Source organism: Globicephala melas, chromosome 13 (assembly GCF_963455315.2).
Source record: "Globicephala melas chromosome 13, mGloMel1.2, whole genome shotgun sequence".
Taxonomy (NCBI): Eukaryota; Metazoa; Chordata; class Mammalia; order Artiodactyla; family Delphinidae; genus Globicephala; species Globicephala melas.
In genome coordinates, this window is record NC_083326.1 from 63,160,998 (window position 1) to 63,184,991 (window position 23,994).

A 23,994-nucleotide genomic window follows, 5' to 3' on the forward strand; every position below is an offset into this window, starting at 1 on the left:
ACAAAGAAGAGGTGGTTTACCAGGGACCCCCACCTTTCATGGGCCTTAGGCCCCTGCTTTGGTCCCCTGGTCTCTCAACTCTGACAGAAGCCCACTCAGCCTCTTCCTGATCAGTACATGTTCCCAAGGCCAAGGTGTCCCTCTGAATTCCTGCCTTCCCCCACCCCGGCTCAGTCCTTCACCCCAGCACATTAGCTCCTGGAGTTCTGCTTCTGCTTAACCAACTTTGTCCCCTGTCCTCAACAGGAAGGGTGTTCGGAATTACCTGCAGTAGTCGAGCTGTTTCCCAGCACACCTCACCTCTGGGGAAGCCTGACAGGCCATCTGCTTACGGGGTGGGGGAGCACGTGTCTGACAAAGCCCTACCCTTGGCCGGGTTGTGGGGCCTCACTCTGTGCCCAACTGCCACTCTGGGGGCCTGAGCCCAAGACGTTAGCCCGAGCTCTACATAGAGGTTCTCTGTCTCAGCCTGAAGGTGGGCACTCTAGGCCAAGGTGGGGCAGGGAGCACAGGCAGGCCACCGGTTACCAGCCATGCACCCTCCTCTCCCCCTCCTTCCTGCTGTTCTTGCTGACCCCAAGCTTTGTCCAGGAGAGCCTGTGGCTCCCTTCCCAGGAGCACCATCAGTGCAATGCTACCTGCTTTTTACCTCTGCCAACTGCCTAAAACCACTGGTCTGCTCGGGGTCCCAATATCCATGACAAATGCTTTCAACTGCAGGTAAATGATACCCTGTCTAGTGGTGGCTGAAGTAGTTTTATTCTATCCTCCAAAACAAGTCCTTTGGAGTTAAGTGGAGGTCTGTATCTCTGTGATTCTGTTGGCCTCTCCCTCATGTCATAAGATGGCTTTCATGTCCAGTTGAAGGAAGGAAGCCAGTACCAGTAGCAACCACCCTCTTAAAAGGAAAGCCAGCCTATGCCTCACAGCAGCCAGTAGACCACTTGGACACCCCCACTGGGAGGGAGGTCAGGAAGGCAAGCTGTGAAGACTATGGCGGGGAAGTCTTGGAGCAGGTCTGGACAGAGCCAATTCCTGCTGTCTGCCACATCCCCTTCTGGCCTCAGCGCTCTTCTGAATTTATGCTTTTTTTTTTTAATACGTCTTTATTGGAGTATAATTGCTTCACAATACTGTGTTAGTTTGTGTTGTACAACAAAGTGAATCAGCTATATGTATACATATATCCCCATATCCCCTCCCTCTTGAGCCTCCCTCCCACCCTCCCGATCCCATCCCTCTAGGTGGTCACAAAGCACCAAACTGATCTCCCTGTGCTATGCCGCTGCTTCCCACTAGCTATCTGTTTTACATTTGGTAGTGTGTATATGTCGATGCTAGTCTCACTTCCCCTCCCCGCCCTGTGTCCTCAAGTCCATTCTCTATGTCTGCATCTTTATTCCTGCCCTGTCACTACGTTCATCAGTACCATTTTTTTTTTTTTTTAGATTCCATATATATGTGTTAGCGTACGGTATTTGTTTTTCTCTTTCTGACTTACTTCACTCTGTAGGACAGACTCTAGGTCCATCCACCTCACTACAAATAACTCAATTTCATTTCTTTTTATGGCTGAGTAATATTCCATTGTATATATGTGCCACATCTTCTTTATCCATTCATCTGTCAGTGGGCATTTAGGTTGCTTCCATGTCCTGGCTATTGTAAATAGTGCTGCAATGAACATTGTGGTACATGTCTCTTTTTGAATTATGGTTTTCTCAGGGTATATGCCCAGTAGTGGGATTGCTGGGTCATATGGAAGTTCTATGTTTAGTTTTTTAAGGAACCTCCGTACTGTTCTCCATAGTAGCTGTATCAATTTACATTCCCACCAATGGTGCAGGAGGGTTTCCTTTTCACCATACCCTTTCCAGCATTTATTGTTTCTAGATTTTTTGATAATGGCCATTCTGACTGGCATTGAGGTGATACCTCATTGTAGTTTTGATTTGTATTTCACTAATAATTAAGTGATGTTGAGCATCTTTTCATGTGCCTCTTGGCCATCTGTATGTCTTCTTTGGTGAAATGTCTATTTAGGTCTTCCGTCCATTTTTTTTTTTTAATTTATTTTATTTTTGGCTGCATTGGGTCTTCATTGCTGCGCACGGGCTTTCTGTAGTTGCGGTCATCGGGGGCTACTCTTTGTTGCAGTGTGCAGGCTTCTCAGTGTAGTGACTTCTCTCATTGCAGAGCACAGGCTGTAGGCACGCGGCTTCAGTAATTGTAGCACATAGGCTCAGTAGTTGTGGCACACGGGCTTAGTTGCTCCGCAGCATGTAGGATCTTCCCGGACCAGGGCTCGAACCCGTGTCCCCTGCATTGGCAGGCGGATTCTTAACCACTGTGCCACCAGGGAAGCCCTTCTGCCCATTTTTTAATTGGGTGGTTCGTTTTTTTGATACTGAGCTCCTTACTGTCTCTTCATCTTGATATGGGGAGCAGAGGGGGTGAATTGAGTATGAGCCCTCTGCCTTCTTGTTGAGTTTCTTTGTGAACACTCTCATGGTGAGAATTGGCCATTCAAATGAAACTGGTCCTCAGGATGGCTGGGAAATGGAGCTGGGGATGGAGCGTGCTGCCAACGAGCAATGCTGACTCTAGATTTAAGAGCCACTTGTATTTCCTGTTGAAATATGTTGGTGTCATTTGTTTTTCTTTTTGGTTTGTAGGAATTCTTTATATTTTGGGAAACTTTGTGATATGAGCTGCCAGTGCATCTCAGGGGACCCCCAAAATCCAGGTCTCTTTCCCTCAAAGATCACGGCTCAGTGTGTACAGGAGGGAGACAGTAAGCAGAGGGTTGGGCACTAAGCAGCCGTCCTTCAGGTGCGTGCGTGGCTGCCGGCCTCTGAATCCCCAGCCGGACCCTGCTCTTGGGAAGCCTCCGTCTGCCAGGGTCTTCAGTGTAGGACCTGTGACACTGACCTGAGAAGTGGTGATGAGCTGTGTCCAGGCTGGTGCCTGAAACACAGCACCATCCATTTCTGAGAGCCCAGGCTGGGAGGTGGTACTGGTGGCTATTGGTATTGATACCAGCCACACCAGCCTTCCAGCCAGAGGGCACATCCTCTGTCTGGTAGTTTGCCCCTGGTGCCACAGGCAGACAAAATGTTTTGCTTTGCTTATAGCAGTTTATTTCATTCCCTTTCATTTTTTTAAATAGCGCTTTTCAGGTTTTTTTATTTTAAATTCATTTTGAATGATAATGTAGCCACATACTTCAAAAATTAAAAGGTACAGTAGTTTTGAAATAAGTTTTGAAATCAGGAAGTACGAGACTGCACATCATCTTTTCCAAGATTCATATGGTTATTTGGGGTCCCTTGGGATTCCATAAGAATTGTAGGATGGATTTTTCTATTTCTGTGAAAAATGCCGGTAGGATATTGATAGGGAGTGCATTAAATCTATAGATTGCTTTTGGTATTATTGACATCTTAACCATGTTAATAAGTCTCCCAGTCCATGAACAAGGGATGTCTTTCCATTTATTTATATCTTCTTTAATTTCTTTCAGCAACATTTTGTAGTTTTCAGTATACTAGTCTTTCACCTCCTTGGTTAAGTTTATTCCTAAGTATTTTGTTCTTTTGGAGCTTACTGCAAATGGAATTGTTTTCTTAATTTCTTTTCCAGATTGTTGGTTGTCAGTATATAAAAACGCAGCTGATATTTGTGTGTTGATTTCATATTCTGCACACTTGCTGTATCCATTTATTAGTTCTAATGGGTTTTTTTGCGGAATCTTTAGGGTTTTCTACATATAAGATTATGTTGTCTGCAAACAAATAAGTTTACTTCTTCCTTTCAAATTTGGGTGTCTTTTATTTCGTTTTCTTGCCTCATTGTTCTGACTAGGACTTTTTAGTATTATGTTGAATAGAAGTGAAAATGGGGCATCCTTGCCTTGTTCCTGACCTTAGAGCAAAAGCTTTAAGTCTTTTAACACTGAGTATGATACTAGCTGTGGGCTTTTCATATGTGACCTTAATTTTACTGAGATAGTTTCCTTCTATTACCAGTTTTTAGTAGTGAAGGAGTGTTGAATTTTGTCAAATGCTTTTTCTGCATTGATTGAGATGATCTTCTGGGATTTTTTTTTCTTCATTTTATTAATGTGGTGTATTACATTGATTGATTTTAGTTTCTTAAACCACCCTTGGATTCCAGGAGTAAATCACACTTAGTCATAGTATATAATCCTTTCCATTTGCTGTTAAATTCTGTTCGCTAGTACCAGTACTGGTACCAGTCTGCAGCCTGTTAAAAACCAGGTCGCACAGCAGGAGATGAGTGGCGGGCAAGCGAGTGAAGCTTCATCTGCTGCTCCCCATCACTCCCCATCGCTCACATTACTTCCTGAATCATCGCTCGCATTACTGCCTGAACCATCCCCCGCATTACTGCCTGAACCATCCCCCCATCACTCCCATTACCACCTGAACCGTTGCTTGCATTACCACCTGAACCATCCCCCCCATCATTTGCATTACCGCCTGAACCATCTCCCCCATCACTTGCATTACTGCCTGAACAATCCCCCCCATCATTCGCATTACCTCCTGAACCATCGCTCACACTACCGCCTGAACCATCCTCCCCATCACTCCCATTACCTTCCTGAACCATTGCTTGCATTGCCTCCTGAACCGTCACTCCCATCACTCCCATTACCACCTGAACCATCCCCCCATCACTTGCATTACCACCTGAACCATCTCCTGCATCACTTGCATTACCGCCTGAACCATGCCCCCCACCACCACTCGCATTACTTCCTGAACCATTGCTTGCATTACCACCTTGAACCATCCCCCCCATCACCCACATTACTTCCTGAACCATCTTCCCCCATCACTTGCATTACCACCTGAACCATCCCCCCATCACTCGGATTACTTCCTGAACCACTGCTCGCACTACCGCCTGAACCATCTCCCACCTCCAACCCCCAGCCCGTGGAAAAATTGTCTTCCACGAAACCGGTCCCTGGTGCCAAAAAGGTTGGGGACCACTGCACTAGTATTTTGTTCAGGACTCATCAGTGTTCACAAGGGACATTGGACTATTTTCTTTCCTTGTAGTGTCTTTGTCTGGCTTTCATGTCAGGATAATGCTGGTCTCATACAATGAATCTAAACATGTTCTCTTCTCTTCAGTTTTTTGAAAGAGTATGTGGAGGATTGTTGTTCATTCTTCTTTAAATTTTTGGTAAAATTCACCAGTGAAGCCATCTGGTCAGTCCTGGGCTTTTCTTTGTTGGGAGGTTTTTGATTACTGATTCAGTCTCCTTGTTACTTATAGGTCTGTTCACATTTGCTATTTCTTCATGATTCAGTCTTGGTAAGCTGTGTATTTCTAGGAAGTTGTCCATTTTATCTAGGTCATCCGATTTGTTGGTGTACAGTTGTTCATAGTATTCTCTTATTTATACTCCTTTTATTTTTGTGGCATCAGTTGCAATGTCCCTATTTCACTTCTGATTTTCATTATTTGAGTCTTCTGTTTTTCTTAGTCCATGTAGCTAAATGCTTGTCAATTTTGATGATCTTTTCAAGGAATTCATTTTTGGTTTTATTATTTTCTCTATAGTTTTTCTGTTCTCCATTTTACTTATTTTCTGATATGTATGATTTTCTGCTTGTTGGGTTTAGTTTGCTTTTATTTTTCTAATTTTGTTAAATGCAATGTTCTGTTATTGATTTGATTTGTGAATCTTTCTTTGTAGATTTTTATAGCTATAAATTTCTCTCTAGCCAGTGCTTTTGCTGCATTCCAGTATGTTGTGTTTTCATTTTCATTTGTCCCTAGATATTTTTAAATTTCCCTTGTAATTTCTTCTTTGAATCATTGATTGTTTAACAGTGTGTTAATTTCCACATATTTGTGTGTGTTCCAGTTTTTCTTCTGCTGTTGATTTCTAGTTTCATTCCATTGTGATTGGAAAAGACACTTTTATGATTCAGTCTTTTTAAGCTTATTGAGACTTGTTTTGGTCTGTCCTGGTGAGTGTTACACATGCACTTGAGAAAAATGTATATTCTGCTCTTGTTGTGTGGAGTGTTCTGCATATGTGTGCTTTAGGTCCAGTTGGTCTATACTGCTTTTCAGGTCCTCTATTTCTTATTGATTTTCTGTCTGGTTGTTCTATCCATTATTGAAAATAGGATATCGAAGTCTTCTGCAAATTGTAGGACTGTCTTATTTCTCCTTTCAGTTCAGATAATGTTTGCACCATGTGTTTAGGAACTCTGATGTTTGGTGGGTATATGTTTATAACTGTTACATCTTCTTGGTCAATTGACCCTTTTATCATTATACAGTGTCCTGTGTCTTATAACAATTTTTGACATAAAGTCTATTTTGTCTGTTATTAGTATAGCCATCTCTTTTCTATTTTGCTTATTATTTACATGGGATATCTTTTTGATTCTTTCACTTTCAACCTGTGTATATCCTCCTTTAGATCTAAGTGAGTTCCTTGTAAGCAGCATATAGTTGGATCCTGTTCTTTTATCCATTTTTTGATTAAGGAGTTTAATCCATTTTCAACATGTGCTGTATTTCTACTTATGCTATACAAGACTGCTTTTAAATTTTTTAATTTCCCTAAAAGTTTCACTCCTGCTTCTTTCCACAACCTTAGACATTCTGTTGTATTCTACCTGTATCTCTTGACCCCAGGTTCCCAGGGGTTGCAGTTCCCCTGCTGCTTTCACACGCCACAGTGCTCACCACTGCCTTTTGCAGCCTCCATCCTGATATCTATACTATGCTACTGTTCCCATCAGTACTCTCCATTCATTTAGGTTTTCTTTAATGCCTTCCAGTAAGGTTTTTTAATTTTCAGCACATAGGCCATACACATCATTTTTAGAATTATTCTTAGATATTTTATAATTGTGAGTATTCTAAGTGATAAGTTGTTTTATGTTTTCTGATTATTCATTGCTGCTGTACGTATGCATTTGACTTTGGTATATTAATCACCAGCCATCTTTCTACACATTTCTATTATTTTTATTAATTTGTCCATTAATTGTTTTGCATTTTCTATGTGGTTTAAACAATGAAGTCATCTCAAATAATCTTTTTATTTCCTATTTTCCAGTTCTAAGTTTTCTAATATTAAATTCTCCTTGATTTCCAGGATAAACCCTACTTGGTCATGAGTTGCCATCTTTTTTTTTTTTTGGCCACGCAGCACAGCCAAAAAAAAACACTTTATTGTGAATCTTGGTATGTCTTCCTTTGTAGGTAATATGTTCTTGTACTTTCGAAATTTTCAGAAATTTTCTGTCTTTTATATCTGAAAATTCTGTATATTTCATTCTAATGTGTCTGGTTATCAGTTTTCCCATATATTACTTGATCAGCATTCAGTGGAGCCTTTCAACCTAAGGCCATTCGTTGTTTAATTATGTGAAATATACCCATATTACTTCTTTAAATATTTCCTTCTCTCTTCTTTCTCTGTCTCCTGTGGGATCCATTATGTGGATATTGGGCCTACCTGCTGCGCTCACCTGCCTTTGTAGGCAATGGTACAGTTTCTCCTCTTACAGTTTCCCTTCTGCCTGCCTCCCTTATGAGTGTGGGCTGCTCCTCTATCTGACCTCACTCTGACTTGGTCTTCAGCAGTGTCCAGTCTCCTGCTAATCCCATCTCCTTCAACCACTGTGTTGTTCAAACTTGGTATCTACACTTGGTTCTTTTCTATAATTCATCATCTTGTTACCACACTTGTTTTAACATATTGGCCCTTCTCTTCCAGTGGTCAGTGCTGTCAGTTGATGGTTTTCCCTTTGCAGCAGCCGTGCTCCTCAAGGGTCTGTGCGGTGGAGACCCTGCATGGCAGTGCATGTTGCAGGAGGGCCCAGGCAGACATGGTGCCACCCAGGGTGGAGGAGGCATAGGCAAGAGCTGAGGACAGAGACTCCAGGACTGTAAAACCAAGGCCAGTCACTGTCACCCAGGCACCTCCTCGCCCCTGGCCTTGACCTCACGTCCCTGGAACACATCCACATAAGGGAGTGGTCCCTCCAGGATAGCCGTCTGCCTGGCCCTCTGCCCTGGTAGCCTTACTTGCATTCTGCTCTGGAAGGTCAGGCTACTCTGGCCACTAACCAGTGCAATCAGAGGCCAGCGGTGACTGTGCCAGCAGACTTAGGGGACACGGAAGAGCAGAACCTACCTGGTACCCACCCTTGAACTATGTCCCTCCCTGGGCCCTGCCACTCCACCCCATGCGCCCAAGCTCAGCTTTTTTAGCTGTCCCAGGCCTCCCAGCATACAGAGAAATTGTTCTCATCCATCTATGGTTTCTCCAGGGGGTGCCCATGGGGCAGATGGGCACAAGGGTCTTTGTTGGGTCAGGGAAACCCCCACAGTCTAGCTCTCCTCACTGTCAGTTGCACTCAGCTGTCACTCCTCTATCCGCAGGGTCTGCGGAAGAGGGACCTGCTGAAGGAGCTGCTGCCAGTCATCGGGCAGAACCTCCGCTTCCAGCGCCTCTTCACCGAGTGTCAGGAACAGCTCGACATCTTGAGGGACAAGTAGCCTGCCCAGCCGCAGCAAGGGCAGGGCCACACTCTCGCCACTGAGGACACACAGGTCGGCCTCTTATCTCGCTGGGCTACGGATGAGGAGACACTGGCAGGAGGTGGGCTGTCCTACACCAGTACCGGCTCAGCCCCTGGGCACACTTCCCCTGTGTCCTGGGCCTGTTTCTCCCTCAGGGGGAGCAGCTCTGCCCGCAACTCGTTCCTCCCTCCAGGACCCCGGTGCAGAGCTGGAGCTCTGCCCAACTGCCCTGGGGCCAGTGAGGCAGCCCAGGCCTGCCGTCTCCAGCACGGTCCCCAGATGGACACTAGCCCTGCTACTGTAGGCGCCGTGCTGCTCCAGCTATGACGAATGAGCCATTTGTGAAAGAGAGAACCCTGAGACGTTAGCGTATTATGCAGTCAGTAGACTGACCTGAGACCTATGTAAAAAGAAAGCCTATTCCAACACATGGACTATTTTTGTACTAGAATTTGCTAACTTGTAATATGGAATTTTCCTTTTGGCCAATAATCAGGATTTCCCTATAAGTCACTTGGACATTGGTCACTTGTAGGAAATTTAAACTCTAATTATGACAGCTACATTGAAAAATAATTGTACTGAAATTAACTTGTCTATCTTCATTTAGTTTTAATTTTTAAATGTTTGTAAAAAGAGACTTTTGGGGGGGATGGGGCAGAGGGTGGGCGATTTCTTTTGTAAGTGTAAAATAAATGAACACGCATTGGATACCAAATGGTCCTGACTTCCCCTGCCTTTTCCTTCTAACTTCCACCTCCCTCCCCTGCACTGTGAATCCCTCGCCTTTGATGTCATCTGCTCCCCCTGCCCCTTCATGCAAAAAGTCATTTCACAGCATGGAGTCACTTTCCTGGTCGTGCAGCATCTCAGGCTGAGCTGGGCGAGCGGGCTGGCCACCGTGCACCTGTCTTCTCCCAAGCCAGGTGGAGAGGTCCTTGGTTCTGTCTGTGCTGTGCTCTGGGTCTCTGATTGTGCTGGGCACCAAGGAAATCATGTAAGGAAGTCCATAAATACAGACTTGAGTTTTCTGAAGAATTATCTGGAAGCTGGGATTTTCTTAGAAAGTGGTCCCGATGCTGACCCACAGGAGAAGAGACAGCCAGAATCAGAATCCTCAAGCCTGGTGAAGGCCAAGCACCTTCTCCCCAGGGTCCTGGACCTCCTCGGCACCTCCCTGCCAGGTGGCCATCCCATTGCCTGTCTCACTCAGAAGTCACGTGGCTGCATGAGAACCAGGCACACCTGCATGCCCGACAGAGCCAGCACACACACTGCGTCTGGGCATGGACACCCAGAAGCCAGGCTACAAGTGTGAGCTTTTCGCTGAGGAATGAGCCAGAGATGCTGCACAGGCATTGAGAACTCTGGAGCCCCAGGATGCACGCAGCCTCGGGACTGACAGGCCTGCCTGGGATCCAAACCAGGAAAAACGTGGGCCTCACTTTTCAGCTGTCAAAGGGAGGTGAGGTTAAGAAAACGTGCATGGTTGTGAGGACCAACTGGGATCACAGAGGCAAAGTCATGGCACTGAGCACATGTTCCCGTGAATAAAACTTTGACAATCAAGTGTTTTTATACACTACTATTTGGACAGGAGAGGAGACAAACAGCAGAAAGACTGGTTGGAAACTTCTGGTTCCAGCCAAGATGGATTGACAGGGACCAAATTGACCCTTCTGCCTGAAACAACCAAAGGAACCAGTCAAAATACATGAAACAATGGTCTCAAGGCACTGGATATCAGAAAACAAAGGACAGTGATCCCTGGGAGATGGAAAGCAAAGAAGATGAGCCTTGTGACTGCCCCAGCTTCCTACCTGGAGAGAGAGTTTCCAGGCTGCAGCAAAGGGAGGGGAAGCTGAGGTAGAGCCCAGCAGGATACTTGAGTTGAAGACATGAAGCTGAGAGCCCAGGAAGACCAAGGCAGCTAGAGTTTTCAGGACAGAATCCCAGAGAGGAGAGAGCTCCATGGAGAGAGAACCCTGGAGCTCAGCAGAGGGAGTGCCTTTGCATATTCAGCTGCATACTGATCAGTGCTTGTGTGATGAGGAAGTGACTGAGGCCAGGCAAAGAACCATCTGAAAGGATTAGGGTGACAATTGTCTAGTTGTCACCCAGGGCTGGGAATAGTGCCTCTTCCAACAGGACTAGAAAAACTCATAACTCACAGGCTTGGGATAGAAGAGTTACGCAGGAAGTCTTGCCTCAGTTTTGGAGAATAATTAGAGCACTGCTCCAGATCCATCTAACAGAAAATAAAGCAAGACCCAAAAGGATCAAATTGTTTCCAAGTAATTAATTACATTGCAAACCAAAGTTCCAGAGAATTTATAAGAATACAGAGGTACCCAGCATCCAACAAGGTAAAGTTTACAGTGTCTGGCATCCACACCAGGCATACAAAGAAGCAGGAACACAATGCAAAATGAGAATAAGCAATCTTACTGATCAGTCAAAACTGGCCCAGAAGTTATACAGATATTAGAATTAGCAGAGAAGGACATTAAAACGGTCATTATAACACGACTCCTTATGTTCAGAAAAGTTAAGTGGAGACATAGAAGACCGTAACAAGGAAGTTGCAATCAAACTTCCTAGAGATGAAAACGTGTAACATGGAGATGAAAAATGTGTGGAATAGGATTAATGACAGATTAGACATTGCAGAAAAGATAAGTGAACTTGAAGGCAGAGCAATAAAAATGCTCCAAAACAGACAATCCAAAGGAGGAAAGAACAGAAAAGAGCATCAGTAAGTCATGGGACAACGTCAGATAGCCTAATACACAGGTAACTGAAGTCCTCAAAGGAAAGGAGAGAGAAGGTGGTGGTAAGAAAAAATATTTGAATAAATAACGGCCAAAAATTTGCCCCACCCTTCCTGCTGTCCCTTGTGTCCCTACAGGCAACCTCTGTGCCACTGTGCCCTCATCCCTACCATAATGCCATGCCTGCTGACCTCCCTACGCCTGTCCACTGATGCTCCACACCTTCCCACTACCTCTGCCTGCTGAACTTGTTTGCACGCAGAGCACTGGGTGTATTTTCCTGGGCTGTATCTCCCTGCCTCTCTCCAAGTTCTTACCTGATCCCCTTAGGCCCCTCCCAGCTTCAGCCTCCAGATCACCTGTGAGAGGAGTCAGAGCCCTTTACACATTAGGCTGATGCTGTGGGAGGTTGTATATACCTGCAGCAGGTACACTGAGGAGATAAGGCAAAACCCATCATCTCTTTCCATGTTAAATCTATTATTCCTGTTCTCTCACATATATGGCAAATATTTTCTCAGTTCATCTTTAAATTTTATTTGTGTGTTAATTTAAGCTTTTAATTTTTGTGAAATTTAATTTTTGTTCTGTTTTTAATATAATTTTTTTTTAATATTTATTTATTTGGCTGCTCCGGATCTTAGTTGCAGCTCATGGGATCTTCGTTGCCATGTGCAGGATCTTTGTTGTGGCATGTGGGATCTTTTAGTTGTGGCATGCAGGATCTAGTTCCCTGACCAGGAATCAAACCCTGGCCCCCTGCATTGGGAACACGGAGTCTTAATTGCTGGACCACCAGGGAAGTCCCTAATTTTTGTTCTTTTGTAACTTATTTTTTTAACCTTAGGACACTTCACCAGATACCTGGATGGCAATTAAAATAAGCACAAAAAAAGATGTTCAATGTCACCATTTAGAAAATGCAAATTAAAACCACAGTGATATAACAGCACATACCTATTAGAATGTCATAAAGTTAAGAATATATATAAAATACTGAGTATTGAGGATGTGGAGCAACTGGAGCTTTCATGTATTGCCAACAGGAAGGCACAGTAGTATAGTCACCTTAAATAGTTTGACAGTTCCTTGCAAAGTTAAACATACAGTCATCAGAGGACCCAGGTATTCCACTCTTAGGTTTTTGTTTTTGTTTTGTTTTTAAAGATACATAACATTTTTCATCACAAGGATATCTCATGTTTCCCTTTAAAAAAAAAAAACAGCTTTACTGAGATAAAATTCTCATAACATGTAACTCACCTATTTAAAATGTACAATTCAGTGGTTTTTAGGATAGTCACACATATGTGCAACCATCACCAGTTACTATTAGAATATTTTCATCACCTCAAAAAGAAACCTCATGCCCTTTATCATGCTCCATACCCCCATCCCTACCATCCCTAAGCAACCACCAGTCTACTTTCTGTCTCTATAGGCTTGCCTATTCCAGTATTTCATACAAATGGAATCATAGACTGTGGTATTTTGTGACTGGCTTCTTCTATAGCGTAATGTTTACAAGATTCAATCATATGTCAGTACTTCACTCCTTTTTATGGTCAAATAATATTTAATTGTATGGGTATACCTCATTTTGCTTCTCCAGTCATCCACTGATAGACGTGTGGGTTGTTTCCAGTTTTGGTGATTATGCATAATGCTGCTCTAAACATCTGTGAACAAGTTGTTGTGTGGACATGTTTTCATTTCTCATGGTTATATATATGTAGAAGTAGAATTAGTAGGTAATAATGTGACTATAATTGTTTGAGGAATTGCTGTACTGCCTTCCAAGTGACTGCACCATTTTACATTCATACCAGCAGTGTATGAGGATTCTGATTTCTCCACATTCTCACCAACAATTCTTTTTTTTTTTTTTTTGACCACGCCGCACGGCTTGTGGGATCTTAGCTCCCCAGCCAGGGATCAAAGCCAGGTGCCCAGCAGTGGAAATGTAGAGTCCTAATCACTGGACTGCCAGGGAATTCCCTCACCAACAATTCTTATTGTCTGATTTTTTTCATTATAGTCATCTGAATGGGTGGGGTTTTTTTTTTCTTCTTTTTTTTTTTAACATCTTTATTGGAGTATAATTGCTTTACAATGTTGTGTTACTTTCTGCTGTATAACAAGGTGAATCAGCTGTACGTATACATATATCCCCATATCCCCTCCCTCTTGCGTCTCCCTCCCCCCCTCCCTATCCCACCCTTCTAGGTGGTCACAAAGCACCCAGCTGATCTCCCTGTTCTATGCGGCTGCTTCCCACTAGCTAACTATTTTACATTTGGTAGTGTATATATGTCAGTGCCACTCTCTCACTTAGTCCCAGCTTACCCTTCCCCCTGAGTGGGTGGTTTTGATTTGCATTTCTCTAGTGACAAAACATGTTGAGCATTTTTTAATGTGTTTATTGGCCATTTGAATATCTTATTTGGAGAAATGTCTATTCCAATCCTTTGCTAACTTTTAAATTGGGTTATTTGTCTTTATTATTGAGTTGTGGGAGTTTTTTATACATTCTACATGCAAATTCCTTATCAGATATATGGTTTACAAATATTTCCTCCCATTCTGTATATTTACTTTTTTGATAGTGTCTTTGAAGCATAGAAGTTTTCAGTTTTGATGAAGTCCATCCAATTTTCTTTTGTTGCTTGCGCTTCTCTGGTCTCATCTAAGAAACCATCACCAAATCCAAGACCATGCAAATTTACTCCTATGTTTTCTACTAAGAGGTTTTTTTTTTTTTAATGAATATGTTGAAGTCCTAACTCTTAATTAATTTATTTATTTTTGCTGTGTTGCGTCTTCGTTTCTGTGCAAGGGCTTTCTCTAGTTGTGGCAAGCGGGGGCCACTCTTAATCGCGGTGCGCGGGCCTCTCACTATCACGGCCTCCTTTGTTGCGGAGCACAGGCTCCAGACGCGCAGGCTCAGTAGTTGTGGCTCACGGGCTAGTTGCTCCGTGGCATGTGGGATCCTCCCAGACCAGGGCTCGAACCTGTGTCCCCTGCATTAGCAGGCAGATTCTCAACCATTGTGCCACCAGGGAAGCCCTCTACTAAGAGTTTTATAGTTTAAACTCTTATATTCAGAACTTTGATCCATTTTGAGTAAATACTTGTATATGGTGTGAGGTAAGAATCCAACTTCACTATTCTGTTTGAGGCTATCCAATGTCCCATCATTTATGAAAAGTTTGTTCTTTCCCCCATTGAATGGTCTTGCCACCCATGTTGAGAATCAGTTGATCATAGACACACGGGGTGTTTCTGGACTCAGTTCTAGTCCATTGATCTATATGTCTTTTCTTATGCCAATATCACACTGTCTTGATTAATGTTGTTTTACAGTAAGTTTTGAGATCAGGAAGTGTAACTCCTCCAACTTAATTGTTCTATTTCAAGATATTTTTTTGCTATTCTGGAGCCTTTTGAGTTTCCATATTAATTTAGAATCAGCTTGTCAATTTCTGCAAAGAAGAAAGCTGCAATTCTGATAGGGATTACAATGAATCTGTAGATCAGTTTGGGGAAGGCCATCTTAAAATATCTTCCAGTTGATGAATACAAACAGATTACCACTTATTTAGGTCTTTAATTTCTTTCAGTAATGTTTTATAGTTTCTAGTATATAAATTTTACAGTTCTTTTATAAAAATTTTCTATGTAATTCTTTTTTTTTTTTCTTCTTTTTTTTTGCGGTATGCGGGCCTCTCACTGTTGTGGCCTCTCCCGTTGCGGAGCACAGGCTCCAGACGTGCAGGCTCAGTGGCCATGGCTCACGGGCCCAGCTGCTCCGCGGCATGTGGGATCTTCCCAGACCAGGGCACGAACCCGTGTCCCCTGCATCGGCAGGCGGACTCTCAACCACTGCGCCACCAGGGAAGCCCTATGTAATTCTTTTTAATGCCATTATAAATGGAAGTGTTTTTAAAATTTCACTTTCAGATTGTTCACTACAAGTGTATAGAAATACAATTGATTTCTGTATATTACTCTTGTATTCTGCAACCTTGCTAAATTCATTCATTAGTGTTAATAACTTTTACTGGGATCCTTAGGATTTTCTATATATAAGGTCATGACATCTGTGAATATAGTTTTACTTCTTTTCCTACCTAGATGCCTTTTATTTCTTTTTCTTGCCTAATTGCTCTGGCCAGACCCTCCACCTAGTACAACATTGAATAGAAGTGGCAAGAGTGGACATCCTTGTTTTGTCACTGGTCTTAGGGGGGAAGCATCCAGTCTCTCATCATTAAGTATTATACTAATTCTGTTTTTTTATAGATGCCCTTCATCAGATTGAAGAAGTTCCCTTCTAATGCTAATTAATTTATTTTGTATATTGAACCATCCTTGGTTCAAGATAAATCCCACCTGGTAATGGTATAAAATTTGTTTATGTGTCACTGTATTTTTGAGGATTTTTGTGTCCATAGTCATAAGATAGTTTCGCAGTTTATTTGTGAGGTCTTTTCTGGTTTTGGTGTCAGGGTGTTGCAAAATGAATGAGTAAGTTGGGAAGTATCCCCTCCTCTTCTGTTTCTTTGAAGAATTTGTAAAGAATTAGTAATGATTTTTTTAACGTTTGGTAGAATTCAGCAGTAAAGCCCTATGGGCTAGTGCTGTTTTTGTAGGTGGTTGTTTTATTACTAATTCTATCTTTCTGTTTCTTATAGGTCTATTTGTACTGTCTATTTCTACTTCAATCAGTTAGAATATTTCCTCTTTCTAGAAATTTGTTCATCTAAGTTATCCAATTAATTGGCATATAATTGTTCATAATATTCCTTTATAATCCTTTTTATTTCTGTAAAGTTAGTAGTGTCCCCTCTTTCATTTCTGATTCTTACAATCTGAGTTTTCTCTCTTGTGTTCTTGGTCAATATAGCTAAATGTTCAACGATTTCGTTTATCTTTACAGAAAACCAGCTTTTGGTTTCCTTTATTTTCTCTATTGTTTCCCTATTCCTTATTTCATAAATTTATGCTCTAATCTTTATTACTTTCTTTCTTCTGCTTGCTTTAGGTTTAGTTTACTCCTCTTTTTCCAGTGTCTTAAGATGGAACGTTATGTGATTAAAGCTATAAAATTTCCCTCTAAGCACTGCCTTAGGAGGATCCTACGAGTTTTGGTATGTCGTGTTCTGGTTTTAATTCATCTCAAATTATTTTCTAATTTCTCTTTTGATTTCTTCTTTGACTCATTGGTCTTTTAGAGTGTGCTGTTTAATTTCCACATACCTGTGAATTTCCCAATTTTATTTTTTTATGGATGTAACTTTATTCCATTGTAGTCAAAACACACTTCGTATTGTTTCTATCCTTTAGATTTACTGAGGTTTGTTTTATGGCTTATGCCAGAAGTGTTCCATATACACTTGAGAAGAACATATAGTCTATTGTTAAGTGCAGACATGTTGCTCTTTTACAGCCACACCACTTCCCTTTCACTCCATGATCTCCTTAACTCATAGCAACCACTAATCTGTTCTCTACATCTGCAATTTTTCATTTCAGGAATGTAAAATAAAAGGAATCATTCTGTATGTAATCTATTGGTATTGGCCTTTTTCACTCAGGATTATTGAAGATGAATTCAAATTGTTTTATGTATCAGTACTTCGTTCCTTTCTATTACTGAATACTATTTCATGGTTTTGCTACATAGTTTATTTAACCATTCACCTGTTGAAGGACATCAATCAGGCTGATTCCAGTTTTTGGCTATTACAATTAAAGCTGCTATTAAAGTTTTTATATAAATATAAATCTTTGTTTTTCTGAGATAAATGCCCAAGAGGACAATTGCATGATACAGTAGATGCAGGTGTAATTTTTTCCTTTCTTTTTTTTTGGCCATGCTCTGCTGCACGGTTTGCAGGATCTTAGTTCCCCGACCTGGGATTGAACCCAGGCCACGGCAGTGAAAGTGCTGAGTCCTAACCACTAGACCACCAGGGAACTCCCTGTAATTTTTCAGTAATCTGACAAAGGCAATTCAGTGAAGAAAGAATAGTCTTTTCAGCAAATGCTGCTGGAAGCACTGGACATCCACATGCAAAAAAAGAAAAAAGGATCTAGACTTTTTTAATGCTGCTCTAAGAGAGCTTTAAGAGAATGAAAAGACAAGACTCAGTCTCAGAGAAAATATCTGCAAATTATTTATCTGATAAAGGACTTCAATGCAATATATACAAACTCTTTAAAGATCTCTAAAATTTCAGCAATAGGAAGACAAGCAACACAATTAAAAAATGGACAAAGATCTGTACAGATACCTCACCAAAGAAGATATACAGATGGCTATAAGTATGTAAAAAGATGCTCAACATCATATTTCAATAGGGAATCTAAAATTCAAAAAACAATGAAATACTACTATATACCTATTAAATTGGCTAAAATCCAAAAATCTGACACCACCAAATGCTCGTGAGGATGTGGAACAATAGGAACTCTTCATTCAGTTGCTGGTGGGAATGCAAAATGGTACAGCCATTTTGGAAGATAGTTCTGGTAGTTTCTAACAAAATTAAATATAGCCTTACATATGATTGAACAATTGCACTCCTAGGTATTTACCCAAATGAGTTTAAAACTTATATTCATTCAAAAACCTACACATGAATGTTTTAGTAGCTTTATTTATAGTTGCCAAAGACTGAAACAACCAAGATGTCCTTCAGTAGATGAATGAGCAAACTGTTGTACATCTGTGTGTTGGAATATTGTTCATCAAGAAAAATAAATGAGGGCTTCCCTGGTGGCGCAGTGGTTGAGAGTCTGCCTGCCGATGCAGGGGACACAGGTTCGTGTCCCGGTCCGGGAGGATCCCACATGCCGCGGAGCGGCTAGGCCCGTGAGCCATGGCCGCTGAGCCTGCGCGTCCGGAGCCTGTGCTCCGTAATGGGAGAGGCCACAGCAGTGAGAGGCACGCGTACCGCAAAAAAAAAAAAAAAAGAAAAATGAGAATGAGCTACACAGCCATGAAAAGATGTGGAGATCTTAAATGGATATTGCTGAGCCAATTTGAAAAGGCTACATACTGTATGATTCCAATTAAATGGCATTCCGTAAAAGGCAAAACTATAAAGAGAGTAAAAATGTCACTGGTTGCCAGAGATTCTGTGTCTGGGGGAGGGGTTTGGACAGAGGGGAATGGATGAATAAGTGAAGCACAGGGGATTTTTACAGTGGTGAAACTGTTCTGTACAACTATAGTGGTGGGTACATGACATTATGCATTTGTCAAAATTCACTGAATGTACAACACGAAGAGTGAACCCTAATGTAAACTATAGACTTTAGCCTTTAATGATGATGTATTAATATTGGTTCATAAATTGTAACAAAAGTACCATACTAAGGCAAGATGTTAAAAAACAAGGGCGGGCTTCCCTGGTGGCGCAGTGGTTGAGAGTCTGCCTGCCAGTGCAGGGGACGTGGGTTCGTGCCCCGGTCCACGAAGATCCCACATTCTGCGGAGTGGCTGGGCCCGTGAGCCATGGCCGCTGAGCCTGCACGTCCGGAGCCTGTGCTCCACAGTGAGAGAGGCCACAGCAGTGAGAGAGGCCCGTGTACCACAAAAAAAAAAAAAAAAAAAACAAGGGCATTGGGATACATGGGAACTCTCTGTAGAGGAAGAGTTCTAAAGGTTCTGAGGTAACTACTCAATTTTTTTTTTGTAAACCTAAAACTGCTATACAATAATTGTCTATTAATATTTGAAAACCTATTGGACATATTTGAGTGGGTCTTTTTCTGGGTTCTGTACTCTGTTACTTTGATCTATGTGTCCGTCTCTTTGTCAATATCACATTGTCTTAATTACTATAGCTACATGGAAAGGCTTAACATTGGGTAATTTTCCAAATTTGTTTTTCCTTTTCAAAACTATTTTAGCTATTCTAGGGCCTGTGCTTTCCATGTAAATTGTAGTATAAGCTTGTGTGCATCTTTTATTTATTTATTTATTTTTTTGCTGTACGTGGGCCTCTCACTGTTGTGGCCTCTCCCGTTGCGGAGCACAGGCTCCGGACGCACAGGCTCAGCGGCCATGGCTCACGGGCCTAGCCGCTCCACGGCATGTGGGATCTTCCTGGACCGGGGCACGAACCTGTGTCCCCTGCATCAGCAGGCGGACTCTCAACCACTGCGCCACCAGGGAAGCCCCTGTGTGCATCTTTTTAAAAGTACCTGGATTTTCATAGTAATTGTGTTAAAACTGTATGCCATTTTGGGGGAAATTGATATCCTTACTATGTTTAGTCTTCCAACCTATGAACATGATATGTTTCTCCATATATTTAGACCTTTGATTTCTTTCAACAGCACTGTGTAGTTTTCATCATACAAGTCCTGTACCTGTATTGTCAGATTTACACCAAAGAATTTTTTTGGAGCAATTACAAATATGTTGTATTTTAATTTCAGTGTCCACATGTTCATTGCTGGTATATAGAAATATAATTGATTTTTATATATTGATCTTATATCCTGCAACCTTACTAAATTCACTATCAGTTCCAGGATTTTTCTGTAGATTCCTTGGGATTATCCACACAGACAATCATGTCATCTGAAAATAGGGACAATTTTATTTCTTCCTTTCTGATTGGTATTCCTTTTATTTCCTCTACATTATTACACTGGCTGGAATTTCCAGTATTTTGTTGAGTGTTTTGTATTTTGTTTTTTGGTTTTTTTTACTTCAGTCACTTTATTCGAAAATCCAGTTAGTGATTTAATATCATGGTTCTTTTCATGCACAGGTTACTGAGGCCTAGAATTCACACGAGGCCTGCTAGGCAATCATAGCAGCCATTGTTTTGAAAGCAGCATATCTGACGGTCCTGGGCCCTTTAGAGTCTCTACAATGTCTCTGAATAAAAAGCCATCTGACATACTTACCTGGCAGAGGAGATACCATGATCACGAAGGTGGTTTTCCCAGGGCGAGGCTTATCCATTGCACTTCGGATTTGCTGACCCCTGCGATTTCCCCAAATGTGGGAAACTCGACTGCAAAATTTGTGATAGTGGGGGACTGCGTTCGCGCTTTCCCCTGATATTAAAAAAAAAAAAAAAAAAAGCCATCTGACAACAGGAGGATAGATTTCTTGTTCCTCATTTTAGGGGGCAAAGCATTCAGTCTTTCACCATTAAGTACAATGTTAGCTGTAGGTTTCTGGAGATGTTCTTTATCGAATTGCGGAAATTGCCCTCTATTCCTAGCTTTGTGAGACTTTTTATCATGAATAGGTGTTGGACTTTGTCGTATGTTTTTCTGCATAAATTCAACTGATAAGATGATGTGATTTTTCTTACTTAGCCAGTTAGTATGGTGGCTTACATTGGTTAATATTTGAACACTGAACCAGCCTTACATGCCTGGAATAAACCCCACTTGGTCATGGTATATAGTTCTTTTTATGTATTACTTAATTCCATTTGATAATACCTTGTTAAGAATTTTTACATGTATATTCATGCCTGTAGTATCCTGTTTCGTAGTACTTGTCTAGTTTTCATAACAGGGTAATACTAACTTCATAAAATAAATTTGGAAGTGTTCCCTCCTCTTCTGTTTTCTGGAAGAGATTGTATAGAATTGGTGTTGATTCTTTAAAAAAATTAGTAAACTTCTTCATGAAAGCATCTGGCAATAGATATCTCTTTTTCAAGAATTCTTTAACTACAAGTCCAACATCTTTAATCATTTTATGACTACTCAGATTATTTCATATTAGTTTGGTGTTACAGTTTGTATTCTTTTGAGGAATTGGCCCGTTTCATCTAAGTTGTCAAATTTACTTTTGTGGAGTTGTACCTACTATTCTCTTATTCTTTTCAGGTCTACAGGGTTTGTCATGATAACTCGTATTTTATCCCCTATTTTGTTTCTAATATTGGTACTTTGTGGTTTGCCTCTTTTTTTCTTTGTGCATCTTTCAAGAGGTTTGCCAGTTTTATTGATCTTTCAGAACTTTTGTTTAATTGGTTTTCTGTATTTTCCACTTTCCATTTCATTGATCTATGCCCTTGTTTCCTTACTTCTGCTTTTTTAGTGTTACTTTGCTTTCCCTGAGATGGGAGCTTAGATTATTGACCTAAGAATTTCTTCTTTTTTTCCAGCTTTATTGAGATATAATTGACATAAAACACAGTGTAAGTTTAAGTTATATAGTGTGATGAGTTGATACACGTATATATTGTAAAATGATTACCACAGCAGGGTTAGTTAACACCTCTATCACCTTACATAATTACCATTTCTTTTTTGTGGTAAGAACATTTATGATCTACTCTCTTAGTAACTTTCAAGTATATAGCTGGCTTTAGGTAGTATGGACATTTTAACAATATCTATATTCCGATTAATAAACACAAATACCTTTCGATTTATTTGTGCCCTCAGTTTCTTTAATCGAAGCCTTATAGTTTTCAATGTACAGATCCTTTACCACCTTGACTAGATTTATTCCTAAGTACTTTATTGTTTTTGATGCTATTATGAGTGGGATGGTTTTATTTTGTTTTTCAGATATTTCATTGTTAGTGTATAGAAAGGCAACTGATTTCTGTATGTTGATTTTGTATCCTGCAACTTTACTAAATTTGTTGATTAGTTCTAACAGTTTTTGGTGGAGTCTTTAGGACTCTATACATAAGATCATATCATCTGCAAACAAAGACAATTTTACTTATTCCTTTCCAATTTGGAGGGCTTTTCTTTCTTTTTCTTGCCCGATTACTCTGGCTAGGACTTCCAGTACTATGTTGAATAGGAGTGGTGAAAGTAGGCACCCTTGTCTTGTTTCTGATCTTAGAGAAAAAGCTTTCAACCTTTTACCATTGAATTTGATGTTGACTATGGGCTTATCATTTGTGGCCTTTATTATGTTTAGGTATAATCCTTCTGAAAGATCAACGAAATTGGCAACCCTCTTGACCCACTGGTTGTTCAGGAGTGTGTTGTTTAATTTCCACATATTTGTAAATTTTCTAACTTTCCTCCTACTACTGACTTCTAGTTTTATGCCATTGTGATCAGAAAAGATACTTGGTATGATTTCAATCTTCTTAAATGTGCTGAGACTTGTTTTTTGACTTGTCATATGATCTATCTTGGCGAACATTCTGTGTGCACTTAAGAATGTGTATACTGCTCCTATTTGATGGAATGTTCTGTATATGTCTGCTAAGTCCATTTAAAACTATATTTCAGGTCTAACATTTCCTTATTGCTTTTCTATCTGAATGCTGTAGCCATTGTTGAAAGTAGGGTATTTAAATCTCCTACTATTATTTTATTGTTGTCTATTTCTCTCTGCAGATCTGTTAGTATTTGCTTAATCCTTCTAGCCACTCTATGCCTTTTGATTGGAGAATCTAATCCATTTGCATTTAGAGTAGTTATTGATATGTAAGGACTTACTAGGTAATAGGAATTTTTAGGTAATTATAGGTAATGCTATCTTATTCATTGCTTTCTGCCTTTTTTGTAATTCCCTTGTTCCTTTCTCTCTCTCTTGCCTTTCTTTGTAAATTGATAATTTTCCTTAGTGATATGCATTGATTCTCCTCTCTTTATCTTGTGTGAATCTACAATAGGTTTTTCTGTTGTGGTTACCATGAGGCTTACATAAAACATTTAACAGATATAACAGTCTATTTTGATGCTGATAACAACTGAACTTTGATCACATCCAAAAACTCTACCCTTTTACTGCCCTCCTTTAATATTTTTGATGTCACAATTTACTTCTTTTTAGACAGTGTACTCATTAACTAATTATTTTAACTATAGTAATTTTAATACTCTTGTCCTTTAACCTTTATACTAGAGTTAACTGGTTAACACACAACTGTATTACAGTATTAGAGTATTCTGAATTTGACTGTATACTTTACCAGTGTGCTGTACAGTTTCAAATGTTTTCATGTTGCTAATCAGTATCCTTTAATTTCAGCTTGAAGAACTCCTTTCATCATTTCTTGTAAGGCAGGTCTAGTGGTGATGAACTCCCTCAGCTTTTGTTTGTCTAGGAACATCTTTATCTTTCTTTTTTTTTTAATTTATTTATTTTATTTATTTATTTTTGGCTGCGTTGGGTCTTCATCGCTGCGCGTGGGCTTTCTCTAGTTGCGGTGAACAGGGGCTACTCTTCGTTGTGGCAGGCAGGCTTCTCATTGTGGTGGCTTCTCTTGTTGCAGAGCATGGGCTCTAGGCATGCGGGCTTCAGTAGTTGTGGCATGTGGGCTCTAGAGCACAGGCTCAGTAGTTGTGGCACACGGGCTTAGTTGCTCCGTGGCATGTGGGATCTTCCCAGACCAGGGCTTGAACCTGTGTCCCCTCCATTGGCAGGTGGATCCTTAGCCACTGCACCACCAGGGAAGTCCCAACATCTTCATCTTTCCATCATATCTAAAGGACAACTTTGCCAGATATAGAATTCTTGGTTGGCCTTTTTTTCCCCTTTCAGCACTTGAATATATCAGGGAATATATTATCCCACTTTCTTTTGGCCTGTTAGGTTTCTGCTGAGAAATCCACTGATAGCCTTATGGGGGTTCCCTTGTAAGTTACAAGCTTCTTTTTGCTTGCTGCTTTTAAG

At 40.9% G+C, this 23,994-nt stretch overlaps 1 protein-coding gene and 1 non-coding gene across 6 annotated transcripts in view; both read left to right on the top strand.

Annotated features, from left to right (window-relative positions):
- HIRA (histone cell cycle regulator) overlaps positions 1-9,273 on the top strand; it is a 74,420-nt gene extending 65,147 nt beyond the window's left edge. For 2 of the 5 annotated variants that reach the window (XM_030836391.3, XM_030836394.3), the window contains one exon: positions 8,449-9,269. In XM_030836391.3, the coding sequence (XP_030692251.1) occupies positions 8,449-8,565 (117 nt within the window). In that variant the 3' untranslated portion in view covers positions 8,566-9,269. Of the gene's footprint in view, positions 1-8,448 lie in introns of all 5 variants that reach the window. The other 3 variants (XM_060310432.2, XM_030836390.3, XM_030836395.3) reach the window with 3 other exon arrangements.
- Positions 9,274-20,280: 11,007 nt separating this feature from the next.
- On the top strand, positions 20,281-20,444 carry LOC115842096 (U1 spliceosomal RNA). Its single transcript, XR_004035082.1, has one exon. It is a non-coding gene; the product is annotated as a U1 spliceosomal RNA (small nuclear RNA).
- The last annotated feature ends 3,550 nt before the right edge of the window (positions 20,445-23,994 follow it).